Raw genomic sequence first — 20,389 nt, forward strand, 5'->3', positions numbered from 1 at the left:
TAAATTCATCTCTTTGCCTTGTCCCAAGACTCGTGCTTAGGGGCCTTTGGACCGCCAATATATTCCTAAGGGATCGAATGCCATCGAGAAAAGCTTAGGCGCCCTCCAGAAGGTCTACTTAGGCCTAGACGCGCCCTTCTAGAGCCGTCGCCTCAACTAGCTTCTAGAAGCATCTAGAGATTAGTAAAATGACTTAATGCACAGCTTGTTTGGGGCTTAAGTCACGTGAAAGCAAGCCCACAAAGGGCTATAAATACACCTCTTGATAGCAATCTCAAGGCATCATAAAAACAGACTAAAGCCTAGTTTCTAATATTGTACTCACTGCAAGTACAATTTATTCTATTATCTTAGGTCCTTAGGAAGGTATTGACGGTTCAATAATGGTTCTAACAAGAATAAGAATTTAACAGAGTTTCTTATATTTCCTTCATTCATATCCAATGAGTTTGTTTCCTCCACTTTTGTGGGTTTGTTTCTTATTGATCTTATCGACAAGATTTATTGAACTGATTAGTCGTTAAGTTTCCTTTTTATCTTATCCACTAGAGTAACTTCTGCCGTAATTTATAATTAGAGGACTCCACTTAGTTCAAAAAGTTCAATTGAGTTGTCGAGAACTCTTTCTCTCTTCTCCCTCCAGGCTGTGTCAACGAGCTATTCTTCTCCTCATCTCCTTGTTTTTTCCCTTCAAAATTAAGAGTGTTCTTAAGACCTTAATCCCTATTCGGTATAACGTCTCTTTGAAATTAAGAATGGTCTTAAGAGCATAGTCTCTTCGATAAAACATGTCCCTTCAGAATAAATATTACTTTCAAGATCATAGTCCCTTTTTAGAATAATAATGTCCGTCAGAATTAAGAATGATCTTAATAATATATATATATATATATATATATATATATATATATATATATTTTCTTTCAATATTTTTCTACTTTTGGAGAATTTAAAAAGTCAGAATGGTGGCATCACCATATTTTAGTGGTCATAGGACCATAGTTGGAGAAGTTAAAAATTAGAATGGTGATAACACCATATTTAAGTGGTCTCAACACCATAATAGACTGATCACAATATCATATTAGAGTGGTTTCAGTATTAATGAGTGGTCTTAGTACCAGATTGGAGGTGTAAATCTCGAACGGTTGTAGCTGGCTTGTTTTATCCTGGAGACGGTGTGGTTGATAGTCTGCCTTGCACAATTTTAGACAGTGCGATGAAACGTCTTAAAAAGAGCAACATGGTTGTGACTCAACCTAGTAACAACTTTGGTATATATTATCTTTCAAAATAGAATTTAAAAATTCAAATACAACAGTTTGGAAATCCAAAACTAACACATTATGAACATACAAAGCTTCCCCGGGCATAAGCATAAGTAAATTACCTCAGCCAGTGTAATTTTTTAGGATGAAATTCAACATGTAATTTAATACACACTTTTACACTAAGGTATATATACCTGCTCATTTTTGTGGATAATTACATGTGTATATTCCTTTACCTAGGGGTTTTACCTTGTCTGTTGTGGATATTTTTTTTTGTATCCGATGTAATATAGGAGGGTATTCTTATTATTTTATTATTTTAGCTCAGGTTTAGTAATTTTCTATTTTTGTTTCAGTTTGTTATTTTCGGTCTATTAGGGTTTAGTTATTTCCCTCTTTAACCTTAACAGTTGTAGCTTAAGAGGCAAGTTTTATTCAGTCAATCATATTTTAGAGAGTTTTCTCAATTCCTGGTGGATTCCGGAGCCCTATTTTCAAAGGTTTGTCTGTTGCAAATTTGTTCTTTTTCTGTTTAAGTTTAGCGCTTACTAGCCTACGCTTTCGACTGTGTTAGTTGGTATCAGAGCATGTTTCTCTTGTTCTTTTCCAAACGTGATCAGCCATGGGAGAAGGAGGACTAAATTTGGCTATTAGGGTTCGTAATTACAACCATACTACTGATACATACAGAAAATCAGAACATACCCGTGAATCTGATTTGGGATACTATGAGCATAGATATTACAAAAAACTGAAGGATGATTACTACAAGTTTTAAATCTCTGATTCGATATATCGTTGTCCCTCCTTGACCGACCTTTTGAGACATGCTTCCAGATTGGCAGGTAACCCGCGTAAGACGGTTAAAATTATTGTTAAACATTCTACTTTGATAATGTATATTAAACGGTATCTTAATGTTAAAGTTGATGAAACATTTAGCATCATCAATAATGACACAACTAAAATAAACGATGCAGAGTTGGAAAGGTTGTAGGTGTAAATGAGGAAAGTGCCAAAAAGCTATATTCATGTGTTTTGGATGAATAGAAAGATTTTGAATTCAAAGATTTATCATAATGCTGAAACAATTGCTTTATCTTTGTCATCTTCAAGAAGTTTTTGAAATTAAAAACACTATTGTGTCACGCTCAAGGCAATATATTGGAAAAAAAACTATAGCTTGGCAACCAAAATAGACGAGGCAATTAAAAAGAACAAAAATTTGGAGGCTATCACAAAAGAAAGTGTCTGAATGGATGTAACCAGGTTGGAATATTCAATGCCTAACACTTATTGGGTTACTTGTGTTTCTTATATTGGATTGGTGCTGGAAGGCATGGGATCTTGTATGTGTGGGATATTCGTGGTGGAAGAGCACCTACTACATTCCTTCAATGGCATAAAGGCAATGCTATATTTTCCAAAGAAAACCGTCTTTGCATTTCACTCAATGTGATTCAGGAGGGTGGTCTCTTGTTCATTTGAGGAGTCGACATGAATGGAAAGCTCTTTATTTGAATGAGAACTCGGGGTCGAGTTCTTCAGAGGTGGAGGAGACTGATGTAGGAGGGATTCCTTAGTATTTTATTATTTTAGCCCAATTTTAGTAATTTTCTGTTTTTGACACTTTCTCTCCTGTTGCTAAATTCATAACCATGCATTTGTTACTTAATATTGCAGCTGCACACGGTTGGTTCCTTAAACAATTTGATGTGGATAATGCTTTTCTACATGGTGATCTAAGGCTTTGTTTGGGAATTTGGAGGGGAAGGGAGGGGAGGGGTTTGGGGGGTTGAAAATGTATAGAAAAATGGACAAAAAAATCACATTTTTTGAAAGAACAGTTTTTTAGAGAATGATAAACTAATACTTATGATTAATATACTTTTAATTTTAAGAATATAATAACAATATAGATTGAATTGGAAAAATTCATATAAACCCTCCATAACCCCTCAAAACCCTCCCCCAATACAATTTTTAAGTTCCCCCAAATGAGGGGGATTTTTTATTATGAGTAAAAAATTAACCTCCAAAGCCCCTCTCCTCCCAATGTCTTCTATTTCTTCCACTTACTCCTTCCTTTTTTCCAAAACCCTCCCCTCCCCTCCCCTCCAAACTCCCAAACAAAGCCTAAATGAAGAGGTAGACGGTGGTTCTTCCACCAGGACTTCAAACTGAATTTTCCAATCAAGTTTTTCGATTGCAAAAGTCCTTATATGGTCTATGTCAAGCAAGTAGACGGTGGTTCTCAAAATTGTCAAATGCTCTAGTTTCTATTGGTTTCAAACATTCAGAATATGATCATTCCTTATTTACCAAATCTCAGAATAGTTCTTTGATAGCCCTACTGGTTTATGTCAATGATATTATACTTACGGGAAATTCCCTCGATAGTATTGAATCTATCAAGAAATTTCTGCATGATACATTCAAAGTTAAAGATCTTGGTGATTTAAAAAATTATTATGGCCTAGAGGTGTTAGGTTGCCACAAAGGATTTCATCTTTGTCAACGGAAAGCAATGTTCAACTCATATGATTCATGATTCCAAGCTTTTATATGACATTTCTTCTCCACCTCATGATCCCATTGCATATCATCGTATATTTGGAAAATTATTGTATCTCACAAATACAAAACTTGACATTAGTTTTGTTGTTCAACAACTTAGTCAGTTTATGCAACATCCCACCATTCATCATTATGAAGCTGCCATAAGAATATTAAGATACATTAAAAGTTCACCTACACAAGGATTGTTTTTTCCAACAGAATCCTCTCTTCAGCTCAAAGCTTTTAGTGATTCTGATTGGGCTTCGTGCTTGACCACACGACGCTCCATTACTGAATTTTGCATATTTCTTGGCTCATCTTTGTTCTTGTGGCGTTCTAAAAAGCAAAACACAGTTTCACGGTCCTCTTCGAAAGTTGAATAGGGTACACTCGCATCAACCACTTGTGAACTTCAGTGGCTCACTTATCTATTTCAAGATCTTCAAATCTCTTTCATTCAGCCATCACTTCTTTATTGTGATAGTCGGTCTGCACGACATATTGCTTTGAATCCCACTTTTCTTGTAAGAACAAAACATATTGATATTGATTGTCACGTTGTACGACAATAACTTCAGGTTGGTTTATTCCATCTTCTTCCTATTACTTTTGCAAATCAGTTAGTAGACTTTTTTCACCAAAACTCTTGAACCCAGTGGCGGAGCCACGTTAGCTATTGTGCAAGCAAGTTTCCCCACTAATTTTTTGAGATTTTAGTATCCATCCTACATAATATTACATCATAGATCCCTAGTACAACACATACATATATACACATGATTAATAGAGTATGATAACTAGATTACATATTATAAATAATACATGCATCTCTCTTCTATGTGTTTTCCTACTCTTTGTTTCTTTTATTTAGCTCCATTTTTCAAAAACAGTACTTCTATAATGTTATATACCTATATATGATTTATGAGAAATGTTAATTTGTGTCCTTAGGACACAAAATAAGGATCTTATAATAGAATTTTAAAATAAATATTGCATTGAAAATACAAGTTTTTAAGTAGGAAGGTACAATTTTCAAGATTAAGTTTCTACATTTAGTTTCTTATCTTGTGCCATTAGGATACAAGTTAGCAATATATTATTTGAAATAATAATAAAAATTATAAAAGTTCTTTCTTTCTAAAAAAATGTTCTAGTCAATATATTTTTGAAACACTTATTTTATTCTATTTTCATTTTAGAATAAAGGAAATCCACACAAAAATATTTTAATATTTTACATATATATTTAATGATAGAAATTTATATGTAAATATTGCCCCCACTACTTAAAATTTCTGGCTCCGTCACTGCTAGAACCTGCAACTTTTTGCAAGCTTCACTCCAAGCTCGGAGTGATGAACATTCACTCTCCAGCTTGAGAGGGGGCGGGGTTAATAGTTTTTTATTAGAGCTAACTCTCACATTAATAGTTTTAGGGTTAATTAAGTTTTTAGTCCCTATAAATATTCACAATTTTGTTTTTAGTCCCTACAAAATAAAATCACATTTTTTAGTCCCTATAAAATTTTCCATCAGAATTTTTAGTCCTTATAAAATTTTCCATCAGCACTTTTAGTCCCTATTAAATTTTTCCATCAACATTTTTGGTCCCTAAATTGCTTAAGGAAAATGTCACAGGGACTAAAAGGTGTGATTTTATTTTGTAGGGACTAAAAGCAAAACTGTGAATATTTATAGGGACTAAAAACTTAATTAACCCATAGTTTTATTACAGAGTTAATTTGGCAGATTTGAACTAATTTTGTCAACTGTGTTTATGCTATATAAACACCACCCTATGTAATTTCATTTCAAGCAATTTTATCAATGACAATGTATCTGCCTTTCTAATATTATTTTCGGCTCATTAGGGTTTTGTTATTTTCCTTTTTAAGCTTAAGAATTGTAGCCTAAGAGGCAACTTTTATTCATTCAACAATATTTAAGAGATTTTTCTCAATTTCTGGTGGATTTCGAAACCCTATTTTCGCAGGTTTGTCGCTTGCAAACTTGTTCTTTTTCTATTTAGGTTTAGTGTTTTCTAGCCTACGCTTCCGTCTGCGTCACAATGGGTATGAGCTTAATTGTATTTTCGGTAATTAAGAGGCTTTAACATCCAAACCGATCAACAATAAAATTGTAAGCCGAACCAGAAAATTAAAACCGCACAAAACAAAAATTGATTGGATATGATTTTGTAACAATCACTTGGATAGGATTTTGGATACATAAATATTAGTATTAAATTAATTTTTTTATAGTATAATAATACTTATTAGTTAAATTAATATATATTTATTTACTATTCCCTATGCTTCAAATATAATTAATTTTTTTTATTCAAAAAGAAAAATTTATCTGAGTAAAAGGAGTTTTATTTTTCTATTTGATTTGGCTCTACTTATCTTACGATAGAATTTCGAATCACTTGAGTTTTTTCTCCTAAAAATCAAAGGATTAATACAAAAAAATAAATTTATTTGGGAATGATGCATCCAAAACATTAAAACTTTATAAGCTGCTTAAAAAAACATTTTTGTTTATTTTTTGGTAACAACTACACAACATAAGTAAATATTTGTTTAGATTTATTGAATAAATGATGTATGTGATCTATGTATATACTAGAACAATACATCAATTATTTACTGAATTTAAAAAGATAATTATGCTTATAATAATTACCGGAGGAAGATTAAGAGTATGAGTTGAGAAGAGTATGGGTTGAGATGTGTTTTTTTTTTTTTGAAAACTCGGTATCCGATCCAAGAATCGACTAATCCGAAGGGACCAATCCCACCGCCCACTTGCGGGGGGCCCCGTTTAAAGCCAGAGCAAGCTCTGTATGGACTTAGCCCACCGAAATTGGCACCAGAGGGAATCGAACCTGAGACCTTTGGAGGAGCAAACTCGAAGATCCCAAACCAACCACTAGGCCAACCTCAAATGGGTTGAGATGTGTTGTTAACACTCTTCTTCAAATATATTTAAAAAAGCTTATTTTGAAAGGTTGTTTTTTAAAGGTATGTTTAAAAAAGTTGAGTGTGTAATTTTTTTTTTAGCAAGAAAGTGTAATTAATATGTACATGTTGTGTAAAAATATTATTGACTTGTCATTGGTATATAGATTTATTCTAAGAATATTTTTTAAGAGTATTAGTTAGGAACATGTTAATGCAAATGTTTTTTTTTTTTTTTGACTTGTCATCGACTTGTTTTTTTATTATTAATTTTTGTCATTTTAATAACTCTCACTAATTAGTATTCTTTAAAAAACTGACAATTTGTTTGTTTGTTTTTTTAAAAAAACCGATAAGATAAACAAAATTAATTTGTAAAGCAAAAGTATGAACAAAAAAATAAGATAAAAGAGGATACTGAATCATAAGTTTCTGAAGCATTTGTACATGTCAAAATTGAAGAAAAGAAACAATGACCTCTCACTGCTATATTTATTATCAAAATAATAAATATATGCAAGAAGGGAAACTGAAAAAGGCTTTATAAATCCACTACTAAGTGCTAGAGAAGCTCTACAATGGAAACTGAAAAAAAGTCATCACACGATGAAGGGCTCCAGCCATGGGCAGGGCCAAAGCACCCCATCCCATTTTCACAAACATACACATTATATATAGTACATATATAATATAATTTATTAAAGGAGCTATATAATATTGGTTTGCGCTTCATCTAGGTGCATACACATTTGAGAAAAAACTAGAAACAAATAATTAAATAATATCTAATTTTAAATAAATAATTGATCGTCTGTATTTTTATGAGTGTGAATTGTGTTAATACATTGATGTGAAGTTTGAAGAAAATATTGGAAGATTAAACACCAAATAATAAGACTTTGAGCTAATGTGATGTGAATTGAAAAAAATAGAGAAGTAGGTAACACATAAAATAGAACACATATATTAGTAATGTTTAAATTGCGGTATTTAATTTTAAATACTTGATAATGATAAAAATTGTAATTATTATTTTTATTAATGGACATCACTTATCATAGATTAAGTTTTTGTTGGTTCTAACAAGAATAAGAATTCAAAGGAGTTTTTTATCTTTCCCTTATTCATGTCCAATGAGCTTGTTTCCTCCACTTTTGTGGGTTTGTTTCTTATTAATCATATCCACAAAATTTGTTGAACTGATTAGTGGTTAAGTTTCCTTTTTATCTTATCCACTAGAGTAATTGTTGCCGCAATTTTACCTAAATCAGTTACTCCACTCAGTTCAAAAAGTTCAATTGAGTTGTCGAGAACTCTTTCTTCTCCCTCCAGGTTTTGCTAACGAGCTATTCTTCTCCTCATCCCCTTGTTTTGTCCCTTCGAAATTATGAGTGTTCTTAAGACCTTAATCCTTATTCGGTATAATATCTCTTCGGAATTAAGAATGGTCTTAATAATATATATATATATATATATATATATATATATATATATATATATATATTTTCTTTCAATATTTTTCTACTTTTGGATATGATTTTGTAACAATCACTTGGATATGATTTTAGATAAAAAAATTCAAATCTAACCGAACCAAACCGAACTGCATACATAAATATTAGCATTAAAATAATTTTTTATTAGTATAATATATTGCATTATTATATTATTTTTTTGGTTTTTAATTTTTTTAATAATACTTATTAGTTAAATTTAATATATATTTATTTACTATTCCCTATCCTTCAAATATAATTGATTTTTTTATTCAGAAAGAAAATTTATCAAAGTAAAAGGAGTTTTATTTTTATATCTACTAGCGAAAAGACGGGCACATGTGCTAACGTTTGAAAATTTTGAACAATGTTTTTTATGAAATTTTAATTTTGATTAAAAGTAAAAATATAATTGTTTTTTACTTTCAAATTATAACAAATCAAACTGATTATCTATTTCAATGAAACTAACAATATAACAAAAATATATAATCTAAATTCCTTTTTTTTAATGACACCAACAACAATCTTTATTATAGAAAAGGTAGTTGTTTAAGGGTATAATTGGGATAATGAATATATATATATAGACACACACACATTCATCTAGTTTGTTACACTTTTTAAATGATAAAGGAAAAAAGTGAACATTTGTGTTTGTTACATTTTTATTTTAATTAAATTTATTCTTATCTATTTGTTACGTGTGTTATTTGTATTGAAAATTAAGGGTATTCTTGGAAGGAAAAATTCAAGTCAAAAGTGCTGAAAGGGGTAGTTTTCTTTATATATAATATAGATATGATTAGGGATGGCAATTGGACCCAAGCCCTATGGGTACCCGCAAAAAATACCCATAATGGGTAGGGTAAAACCCCGCTTTCATGGGTATGGATACGGGTTCGGGTAATACCCACACATTTAAATGGGTATGGGCACGGGTAAGGGTACCATACTGCCCAGCCCCGCAACCCTGCATATACATATTTATATAATATCATAAATAGTTTATTTATTTTTGGTGTATAATTAATTAATTTATTTAACTATTTAAGTCTAAACCTAAACCTAAACCAAAAAACTACTTAATACAATAACATCAATTTTTTAGGGATATTTTAGATGTTTTTTATTTGACTAAATACTACGATTCGTACTATTTTACGAGTTATTTTTAAAAAATTTGGAACATAATTTTATTTCAATTGTGATGTTTTTATTGTCTTTTCATAGTTGAAGTGCGGGTAATGGGTGCGGGTATGGGCACTTAGGTACCCATAGGATATGGGGAAGGGCACTGAAGTTGTTGTCCACGAGGGTACGGGCACATGTACGGGTATTTTTTACAAATGCGGGTATGGGGAAGAGCACTGTAAGTAGTACCCTACCTATAGGGTACCCATTGCCATCCCTAGATATGATAGTGTATAGTCATAGGAGTAAAAACTTGAAAAATTATTTTTTACTCAATTATTGGTCCACGAACCATGCTTTTGTGTGAGTATATATATATGATCCATGCAACTCATTTTCCTTCACATCTTCATTCCTCTCATAATTTCAACTCAAAACATGGGTAATTTCTTGGTAGGTATGGCATCAGGAAGTAGAGAGTGCATTAGAAATGACAACAAATATAATTGTCATGTTTGTGAATATAATGCGACAAGTAAGAAGACACTTCAAGACCACATGAAAATGCATCCAGGAAAATACAAGTGCAGAAAGTGCAAACGGACTTATGTGGTAAAAGCTGACAGAGATGAACATTTGAAAAATGGAGATTGTAGTAAGAAATAAGTCAATGTTGTCTTCTAAAGCTCCTTTCATGTTTTATGTATTACTTTCATTGTCGTTGTTTTATTTGGATGTGTTAGTGTTCTAAGAGTCTTCATTGTCGTTGTTTTATTTGGGTGTGTTAGTGTTCTAAGAGTCAGTGTTGTCATATTTTGTATTTTCGTATTATGTATTTGTGAGAATGCTCTTTGTTGTAACCAAAAATAAAAGAGAATGTTCTTTGTTTAACGATTGTTTCCTCTCGTTTGCTTTTTATGTAATCTTTTTTTTCCCTTCTACTTAAACAAAAAAAGGAACTTCTAGATGTAATTAAAAGAGTGAAAGAAACTAACTCTCTATGATATAAAAAAAACGTATCGGTATATAAGAAAAGAATATAAAATGAAAAAACACACCAAATCACATGGTGAGATTTTATTTGGGAATGATGCATCCAAAACTTTAAAACTTTATAAATTGCTTAAAAAAACATTTTTGTTTATTTTTTGGTAACAACATCTAGATCTAGACTAGATTTTGTCCAACGTAAGCCACTCCACTCCATCCAATATCTCTCCTTCTATCTAGTTAGTACTTTCCTCCATACCTGAAGTTTTTGAACCACTAGATTTTAAGTCTCTCATCATTACTAATAGTTGTATGTAATGTTTTTCTCTCTTTCATGCATATTTTATGCTTGTATCTGACCTATTTTTGTTGAAAATATATGTTATGAAAAAAATATTTTACCCTCATGATTTTAGTTGAGAAAAGATTTAGTTCAACAATTTGGCTACTAATTTAGTCCAAAAAATAGTTTACCCTCATGATTTCAAATCCTATAAATATACCAAACTGCAACAATATATTTCATTAGGAAATCAGAAAACCTTGATTTGCAACTTCAAGGGTTTACGGGCACCAGTGATTGAAGCTGGTCAAGAGAAGGTGTTTTGGTAACGCTTTAACCTAATCCCTTTTTCTTGTTTCCTATAATATTCTTACTATTTGAGTTTTCAGTATCTTTAATTTCTTGTCAATGGAGGCAGTAGATTGGGGAAATTTAGAAGCACTTCCTCTTAGTTTGATTTTTGACAAGTTAGTAGAGCGTATCGATCACATTTATTTCAGCGTGGTATGCAAGAATTGGTATTCAATCGCAAAGTTTAGTTATCAAAATCGCCAAATCAAAAACAATGTATTACCTATGCTAATGATTCCCACAAAAAGAAGGTGTAGAACAAAGAGATGTTTATATGGGATTTCATCCAACAAAATTTACCACTTCCAGTTACCAGTCCCTTATAACAAGAGGCTTTGTGGTTCAAGTCATGGTTGGGTAGCAAAGGTGGATTTTATTTCCAAACTTACAATAATAACCCTACTAAATCCCTTCAAAAATCTAGTTTCCATCCCTCTACCACCCATCTACATGCCAGATATATATAGCAGAGTTAGATATTATGAATGTAACGTTCATAAGGTTATTTTATCGGCAAATCCTACAATCAGGCCTCACGATTCTGTTGTAGTTGCAATTTATGGTATGCGTAAATGTCTTGCTTTCATAAAAGTTGGACAAAAGTTTTGGACTTATGTTGATGACGACTATTTTTGCTTCAGTGATGTTATATTTTATAAAGGGTTAGTCTATGCTGCGGGACGATGGAATAACATTGTCTCTTTTGATATTTGTAACTCGAAGGATTCTTTTGATTGTGAGAAGATCATTCCTAATGTTGTTTCACCATGGGGGGATGATTTTGCTCATCGAGCATATTTTGTGAAATCATTGGAGGGAGACTTGTGGCTTGTAAGGAAATTTATTGGTTTTCCCGATGATGACACTGATGATGAAGATAGTAACTTGCCTAGTAGTGGTACTAAAAGATTCGAAGTGTATAAGTTGGAATTGGATCTTCAAAGTGGTAAGCTTATACAAATGTTAAAGCTTGATAGTTTGGGAGACAATGTTTTATTTGTGGGTGATAGTGATTCTGTATCTAGCTATGTCGGCTTCGTATTTTGTTAATTATCTACAAAAGGATTCAATTTATTACACTGATGATTATTTCGAAGAAGCACCGGATCCTTAGCCTAATGGACCATTTGATATGAAAATCTATAATGTAAAAGATGGAAGCATTAGTAAGCATTGCAATTTCGAACATTGGTTCACACGGATGCCACCTTCGGTGTGGGTTCTTCCACCATTTCAGTGGGAATAATAGCTTCAACTTGAAGCATGTTACTTTGTTTTATTTTGATCAGATTATGTCTTTTCATATTTGTTTATTTAACTAGTATTGAGAGCTTATGCAACAAACATGAAAAAAAATTGTTGAGACAGTTAAAGTTAGTTATTATTTACAATTTATTGCGTTGATTGAATGTCTATAGTATTGTGTAATTGATCTTACATTAATTATTACTGCAATATGAATTTGTCTTTCTCTTGATAATAGCAATTTGTAGAAGGTAACAAATACTGTAAAACATTTTTACTTATATGTCCCTTGGCAAAAATGGCTTTCTTATTATTAGCTTGAAGTAGAATAAAATTGTGAGTGACACCATAAACTCATGAATGCTCAAAACGTCACTTGATCAAACAATGAACTTACTTTCTTTCTTCAAAATATTACTGAGATCATAAACATGAAGGATTTGTCTTTTGACCTACCTTTAGGCTAATAAAACTTGAACTAAAACTAACAAACAAACAACAATTTCTAACTCTGATGAAACCTAAGCATACGTGTGTGTGTGATCACATGTATCAAGTTTCTACACCACACTACCAAAGAAGTTGCTGATGGTGACAAAGGCTGGAAATGGAAAAAGTTATTTGCTTGAAACATATGCAATCTAACACAAAATAGTGAAATTTTTGGCTTTAAAGTAGAAAAATAAAGCCCATAATAGACATTTCTTTCTTTTCAAAGAAAACAAAAATAAAGTTGTCTATTATCATGTCATGAATGAAAAACAATTCTTCATCTTAACATTGTTTGATTAACAATACATGGAAGATTTATGGGCTAACAATAATTTCTTTGTTATTCCTTTAAACCACAAAACCAATATCTATCGCAATATGATAGATGAATTTCACTAATATGGTCATAATATGAATTTCACTGCATATTTTACTATTTAATAAGAAATAATGACCTCTCACTGCTATATTTATTATTTTATATATACAAGAAGGGAAACTGAAAAAGGCTTTATAAACCTACAACTAAAAATGCTAGAGCTCTACAATGGAAACTGAAAAAAGACATCACACATGAAGAGAATCCAGCCATGAAAATTGAAGAAAAGAAACAATGACCACTCACCGCTATTTCTTTCATCGACAATATTTGTTGTTTTGTATTTTGGTGTCATGTGCTTTCATTCTTTTAGGACGTTCTTTTCTTTTGTGATAGCAATAACACCTTGCCAGGAACTATCATCCTTTAATTATATTAAGCTTAATCTATATGTTTCAATGTTGGGTAAATTAGTTTTTACTGTTTCAAAATAAAATTGAGCAAAAATTTTTGCTCAATTTTAATTGAAGAAAATTTGAAGAATTTTTTTTTTTGCTCAATAATTTGAAGAAATTTTTTATTTAATATATTTTAAGAAGAAAGAGATGGTGACAAAAGCTGGAAATGGAGAAAGTAATTTGCTTGAAACAAATGCAAACTAACACAAAATAGTGAAATTTTTGGCTTTAACCAATGAATAGAATCTAATAAGAAATAATGAAGAGAATCTAATGCAAAATCATTTCTGCTTTCCTCAGCTGCAACAGAAAATACAAACTAGTATGAAATTTTTTTTGGAGTCCAAATTACCTATACTTGAGGAGGATTTAATCCAAACAAACTTGAATAAAAAACTAATCAAACTAATAAAACTTGAATTAAAACTAAAAAATAACAACAATTTCTAACTCTAACTAAACATCTTCATAATATAAACCTAAGCATACATGTGTGTGTGATCACATGTCTCAAGTTTCTACACCACACTACCAAAGGAGTTGCTGATAGTGATAAAGGCTGGAAATGGAAAAAGTTGTTTGCTTGAAATGAATGCAAACAGCTCTGATTCTCAAACACAAAATAAAAAGATTAAATTTAGTCATCAATTAAAACTTACCAACACAAAACATGAAAGAAAAGCAACAGACCTAGATCATAGCAGTGAAAAATTTGAAATACAAACTAGTGAAATTTTTGGCTTTAAAGTACAAAAGCAAAGGGCGTGTAGTTATTGCTGGTGCAGGGATTGCTGGTATGTATTTTAATTGGATTGGTGGTGGTAGATTGAGTTTTAAAGAAGGCATCTTTTTTGGTTTCTTTTGCCTTGTGGGCCTCTGTATGTGTGACCTTTGCATAATGGTGTTTTGTTTTTGCTTGCCACGCTTGTATTGATTGCTCCAAACCAATGTGCTACTATAGCATCTTTGGAATCTTGCTCTTTGTCACGTAGCTGCTCCTGCTTATTGGATTTTTGCCTTGGTCACCATCATAGTACCTTCTTTAATTTATCTTCTATGCTATTAGTCTTGGTCAAAGCTCTTTTGCTTCAGGCCTTGTTGTTTTTTATTTTAGCTTTCATTTAGTGGCTTCATTATAGTTGGGGGATTGGTATATCTTTGATAGGTCCCATTGTCTCTCTTGCGTGTTAGGGTTTATTTGTATTGAGAGTGTAATATTTGGGCTAATCCTCCAAAGCTTCATTTGTACTTGATTTGTGGTTTTAACTGAGTTATTGGTTATACCGTCTTATTAATGAAATCTCATCTCTTTCGACAAAAACAAAAAAAAAACCTGCTGAAGAAATTTCCAACAGAAGAAAACGACAAATAAAGATACGTAATGTATTCATTGACTTGAAATGAATCACTTGATGGCCAAGTTGGGTGCTCCTCAACCATGAAAAAATATATGAAGTTTATCACACATTTTATTTGTTAAAATCCATATAAATTTCATTTATTTGTTAAAATCCATATAAATTTCATAGAGATTTGGTAGATTAATAAATTTTAACCAACAAACAAGACCGTATTAAAAGATGTGTTAGAAAATTTGTTACTAATATTATTTTAGATGCAACTATTCTTTTTTTTTTGGGGGAGATGATGTATGCAATTACGTAATGGCCAAGTTTGGTGGTCCTCGTAGAATAAATAGATTTAAATACCCATTTTATCTATTGATTCATGATTTTAATCCACCAATTGTTTTATTAAGAAACTAACCATTCAATTTTTTCTCCAACTACATATTTTTTATTTTTTTAAGAAGTCAAACTAACTTATTAGATTTGACACGTAAAATTGAGCTTGAGACCTTAAGAGTGTGTTTGGATGGATGGGAGAGGAGGGCTTACTTTTATTTTTTAAATTACAGACATTATAAAATGATTTTTAGAAAATTAAATTAACAATATGATAAATGATTATATAATACTTCAAAAACACTTCATTTATTTAAAAAAAAACACTTTACATTGTTCATAATTTAAAAATTCAAAATGAATTCTAAGTGCTAGGAGAAGCTCTACAACGGAAACTGAAAAAACAAGAAAAAAAATAATTAATGGTTTGCGCTTCATTTGGGTGCATACACATTTGAGAAAAAAACTAGAAAAAAATAATTAAATAATGGATCGTATGTATTTTTGTGTGTGCATTGTGTTAATACATTGATGTGAAGTTAGAAGAAAATATTGGAAGATTAAACACTAAACAATAAGACTTTGAGCTAATGTGATGTGAATTGAAAAAATAGAGAATGAGGCTCCCATGTAAAATAGAACACATACATTAGTAGTGTTCAAATTGCGGTATTTAATTTTAAATACTTGATAATGATAAAAATAATAGTAATTATTATTTTTATTCATGGATATCACTTATCATAGATTTTGTTTATGTTTGTACTTGCAAAAGTACAATAATCGATATTAAGGTTTAGTATTGTAATGGTCATGCCGTGAGATGGCTCTCAGAGGTGGTATTTATAGCCCTCTATGGGCTTGATTACTTGTGATTTAAGCTGGTGGAGGCGACGCCCTCAGAGGGGCGCACCCTAGGCCTTAGAGCCCTTTAAAGGGCGTTGAGACCTCTAGGAGGGCCCTAAGACCCTTTTGGGAGGACTCCTAGGTCATAAGGAAGGTATTGGCGGTTCACAGCCCCCAAATACAAGTCTTAGGACAAGGCGTAGTGATTATTTTGACGTACCTTTCATAAAAAATTGTTATATGCATATATATTATATGTTGATTTTAATCGGTAGATTATTGCACATCCGTCATGTTTTAGTTATTTTAATTGCTTCAAACTTTCATCGACAATATTTTTGTTGTTTTGTATTTCGGTGTCATGTGCTTTCATTCATTTAGGGCGTTCTTTTCTTTTGTGATAGCAATAAGACCTTGCCAGGAACTATCATCTTTTAATTATATTAAGCTTAATCTATATGTTTCAATGTTGGGTAAATTACTTTTTACTGTTTCAAAATAAAATTGAGCAAAAATTTTTGCTCAATTTTATTTGAAGAAATTTTTTTTTTTTGTTCAATAATTTGAAGAAAATTTTTGCTTAATATATTTTGAGAATATATATGTAACACCCACGGCTGACGAGAGCAGGGGAGTGATCGCCGGTGCACAAGGCACGACAATGAGCGGCTCCCAACAGTTTCTAGAGGAACCGAATCACATCGGAATGAGAGGGATACTGAGGCCGTGTAGGTATGGGACTACATGGTTGAAGGAAGACTTATAAGAATTGTTAGGTACTACCTATATCAACAAGATGCATCTTCTTTTTGGTAGCTCATTACATAAGAACTTCATAGTTAAGCGTGCTTGACTTGGAGTAGTCTTTGGATGGGTGACCTACCGGGAAGTTTCCCGGTAAGCGTGCGAGTGAGGACAAAACACGCTTAAAAGACTCGTGTTGGTTTGTAGGGTCAGTCGACAATGCTTAAAGTCGTCTGGGATGTTACAATATATATATACACACACACACACTATTTGATTTGAAGAAAATTTATTTCCAAACATATTTTGAGAAAATAGAAATATACTATTTGATTTGAACAAAATTTATTGCCCAATATATTTTGAGAAAATATATTTACACTTTTAGATTTGAAGAAAATTTTTCGCCCAATATATTTACACTTTTTTTTGTCTGGGATGTTACAATATACTAGACTCTTGACCCGTGCTACCGCACGGGTCTTTCCAAGAAGAAGTTAAACGAATAAGTCGCAACAATGTAAACATATATAGTTTAATAGAAGTCATATAAAAATTAAAAAATAAAATGAATTGAAAATTGATTTCATCGGTTATGGCCATTATTTGATGGTGAAATGTCAAAAATTTAAAATTACAAAACAGGTTGACACTATTAAAAATTACAAAAGAAATTAATAGAGATAAATGTTGCAATAAAAATAAAAATCTTCATAACATTTGAATCTTACCAAAACACCTATTTACTTTTAGCAGATCCAAAAACATACTCCCGCCGGTCACATTTATAAGCAAAAATGCACTTTTTAGGTTCATTGAATAAATAATGAATTTGGTCTATATATTGACCAAATACATTAAGTATTGAATGAATCTAAAAAGTAATTTTTTGCTTATAAATATGACTGGAGGGAGTAATTTATTAAGCTTATTTGTTTGCTTTTTGATAACAAAAGTTAGGAAAATATTTTTTTTAAAAGGAAAATTAACACACATGTTAGCATGATCTCGAAAATCAAAATAAGTAGAACTATAACTAATAATCAAGACCCGTTAACTATAAAAAAAACCACATATTTTACTGATATTAACTAAAATTTGAAGTAAAATTGGTGATGTCCTTTTTTCAGTTTACAATAGGATCCCTTTAAACAACCATTTATAGGTGGTATGGTACCCATGTACTTTTTTGGATGATGACTAAACCGATTGTTAGAGATTCCACATTGAGGCTTAAAGTCAATTATATAATCCAGAAGAATAATTATTTATATATAAGTTTAAATATATGTATTAAGTTTAGAGATATATACAAAGAATTTCCCATTTTTTACCATTAAACAATAGAATTTTCCATTTCAGAATCTCAACAATAATAATGTGGAGTGGCGTAAACTTTCTATTTTTTGGTCATTGCTACTATCTTTCTTCCATTGAGAATCATGCTATGAGTATCCTATTTCTTTTCTCTTTCTGAAAAGCTTTTTGGTTACATTCTCTTTCTGAAATGCTACAATATGAATCTGTCAATGTGAAAGAAAAAAATTAATACCAGTAAAAAAGAAACAGCTTTAACTTGTAAGAAACAACAACACAATGATACATGTACACATCTCATATTCCCTAACACTTATTCAACACCCTATTTTATCTTTATGATCAAAAGTTTATGCATAAAAAAAACAACAAAAGATTCATATTCATCCAATAAAACACACTTAAGCTTTTTTTGCAAAAAAAAAAAAAGATTCATATATTTCAAATGAGGATTAGTGCTATTACATATAGTTTTTTGGCTCCCCAATTCCACTATATTGGGGAAAAAATGTTGTGGAATATACAAAGAACTTAGATATCAAGGACTAAAGCTAATATTATTTCAAAAATAAAAAGGACTAAAACTAATATGCAAAATGGAGTTATATATGTCATTCTCAATGTCAGAGTCAAGAGTGATCACTCTATTTATAGGTTGATGGGATAAATTAAAGGTGAAATCCTATTTATAATTTTATATAGTTCAGATGGCTTCAAATAACACAATATACCCAACTTTTTGTCTCTGCATCAAAAGGCTCTGAAGTATTATCCTCCTTATCAATCATTGTTGAAGATTTTTTTTGGTAAAAATCCCCAAAAAAGATTATTAAACTGTTTCTAATCAAACCCATAAAACAAAATAAAAAATGAAAATGAAAGATGATTCAACTTACATAATTTGTAGAGGAGGGAATTTGGATGAATATTAAAGACAATACACACTTGAATCTGCAATAGTGAGGAGGGACAACATCAGTGTAATTGTAGCCCAAACCATGTTGTCGATGAAGAACAGTCCTAAAACTCACTATTCCAAAGCAAATTAAGAAAACAATTTGTACCTCGAACGAATCAATAATCCATTTTAGCCATTCAGATACACATTAAGAAAAAGGTCAACAATTGAAGATAAACCAACTATCCTCAAAAGAAAAGGAATTGCACATGAATAAAAATGATGAGAGAAAAGTACCTCAACGACAAAATATTCAAGACGACGGCGAGGTAAACAGGAGGAGCGGCGCTGGTACAACCTTAAGAAACTGAGTGATACAGAAAACAGGAAATTAAAGATCATCCTTGCTGCTCCTTGAGTAGGCCTTCTAGCGCCCTGCATAAAAAGAGAATAACAAATTGTTACCACATTGATTCAAGTCCAGCACAGGAAAAAAAATGACACTGTTGCATTCTTACATCCCTAACATGAAACTGAATGCAAATCCTTTTGTATTGAAGTCGTAATTCATTCACAATTTTGTCAAAATCAATGACTGGATTTAGATTCAAAGGAGCTGCACAAAAAAACACCAAGCAACTGATTAGAACCAAATATATTCAATGAAACATGATTAGATTGATCAGAACAGAAATTGTATGGAAATCAATTAAGATTAACTGTAACACAAAGGTATGTGCACGACACTATTTATACCGGACTCATAGACAAAATGAATTTGAATCATGGTGACATGTGTACACAACGAATTGGGGAGTTGGAGAGACTTCTCGTGGAATTCAAATTCACTTGCTGCATGGAGAGATATGGAAGGCCACATTAAATGTTTAATGGATCAGTGGGTAGTTGGCAGGAATGACCGAAATTAATGCAAGAAAATTTTGTTAATTTTGTTAATAAAGGTTGGAGCGATCTGTATTGTCAAAAAAATAGGAGTGGATATGCAACATATAAATGGGAGTGGAATTTGTTAAGAAGGACTGTAGCGACAGATAAGAGTGGATATGCAACAGATTTGTTGTTTTTATTGTTAATAATATTTTGTTAATAGGAGTGGATAGGAACAATTTGTTAATAGGAGTGATTTTTTTTATGTTTATCTGTTTAGTAGGAAACGATTAGGAACAATACGATTTTTGGCTTGAAAAAAATAGGGTTAATAGGGTTAAACAAATCGGAATTAAGCTTTAGGGTTAAAACAGTAAATTTCAGCAATAGGGTTTAGGTTAAAATTAGAGCTAAAATAAGCTTTCGGGTTAACTTTTATAGATAAATAGA

General features: G+C 31.4%; 1 protein-coding gene and 1 pseudogene across 1 annotated transcript; one reads left to right on the top strand and one right to left on the bottom strand.

Annotated features, from left to right (window-relative positions):
• The first annotated feature begins 10,603 nt into the window (after positions 1 to 10,603).
• Positions 10,604 to 12,460, top strand: LOC146912579 (putative F-box protein At5g55150; annotated as a pseudogene).
• Positions 12,461 to 17,954: 5,494 nt separating this feature from the next.
• Positions 17,955 to 19,838, bottom strand: LOC146912580 (uncharacterized). The gene is made up of 5 exons (XM_085720752.1): positions 19,808 to 19,838; positions 19,570 to 19,667; positions 19,349 to 19,486; positions 19,050 to 19,104; positions 17,955 to 18,359 (listed from the first exon to the last, which is right to left on the bottom strand). Exons 1-5 carry the CDS (start codon positions 19,836 to 19,838, stop codon positions 18,277 to 18,279), a joined length of 405 nt encoding a protein of 134 aa, XP_085576878.1. The 3' UTR covers positions 17,955 to 18,276.
• Between the last annotated feature and the right edge of the window lie 551 nt (positions 19,839 to 20,389).

This window comes from Medicago sativa, chromosome 6, assembly GCF_051527215.1.
Source record: "Medicago sativa cultivar Bolivia chromosome 6, Bolivia_mono, whole genome shotgun sequence".
Taxonomy (NCBI): domain Eukaryota; kingdom Viridiplantae; phylum Streptophyta; class Magnoliopsida; order Fabales; family Fabaceae; genus Medicago; species Medicago sativa.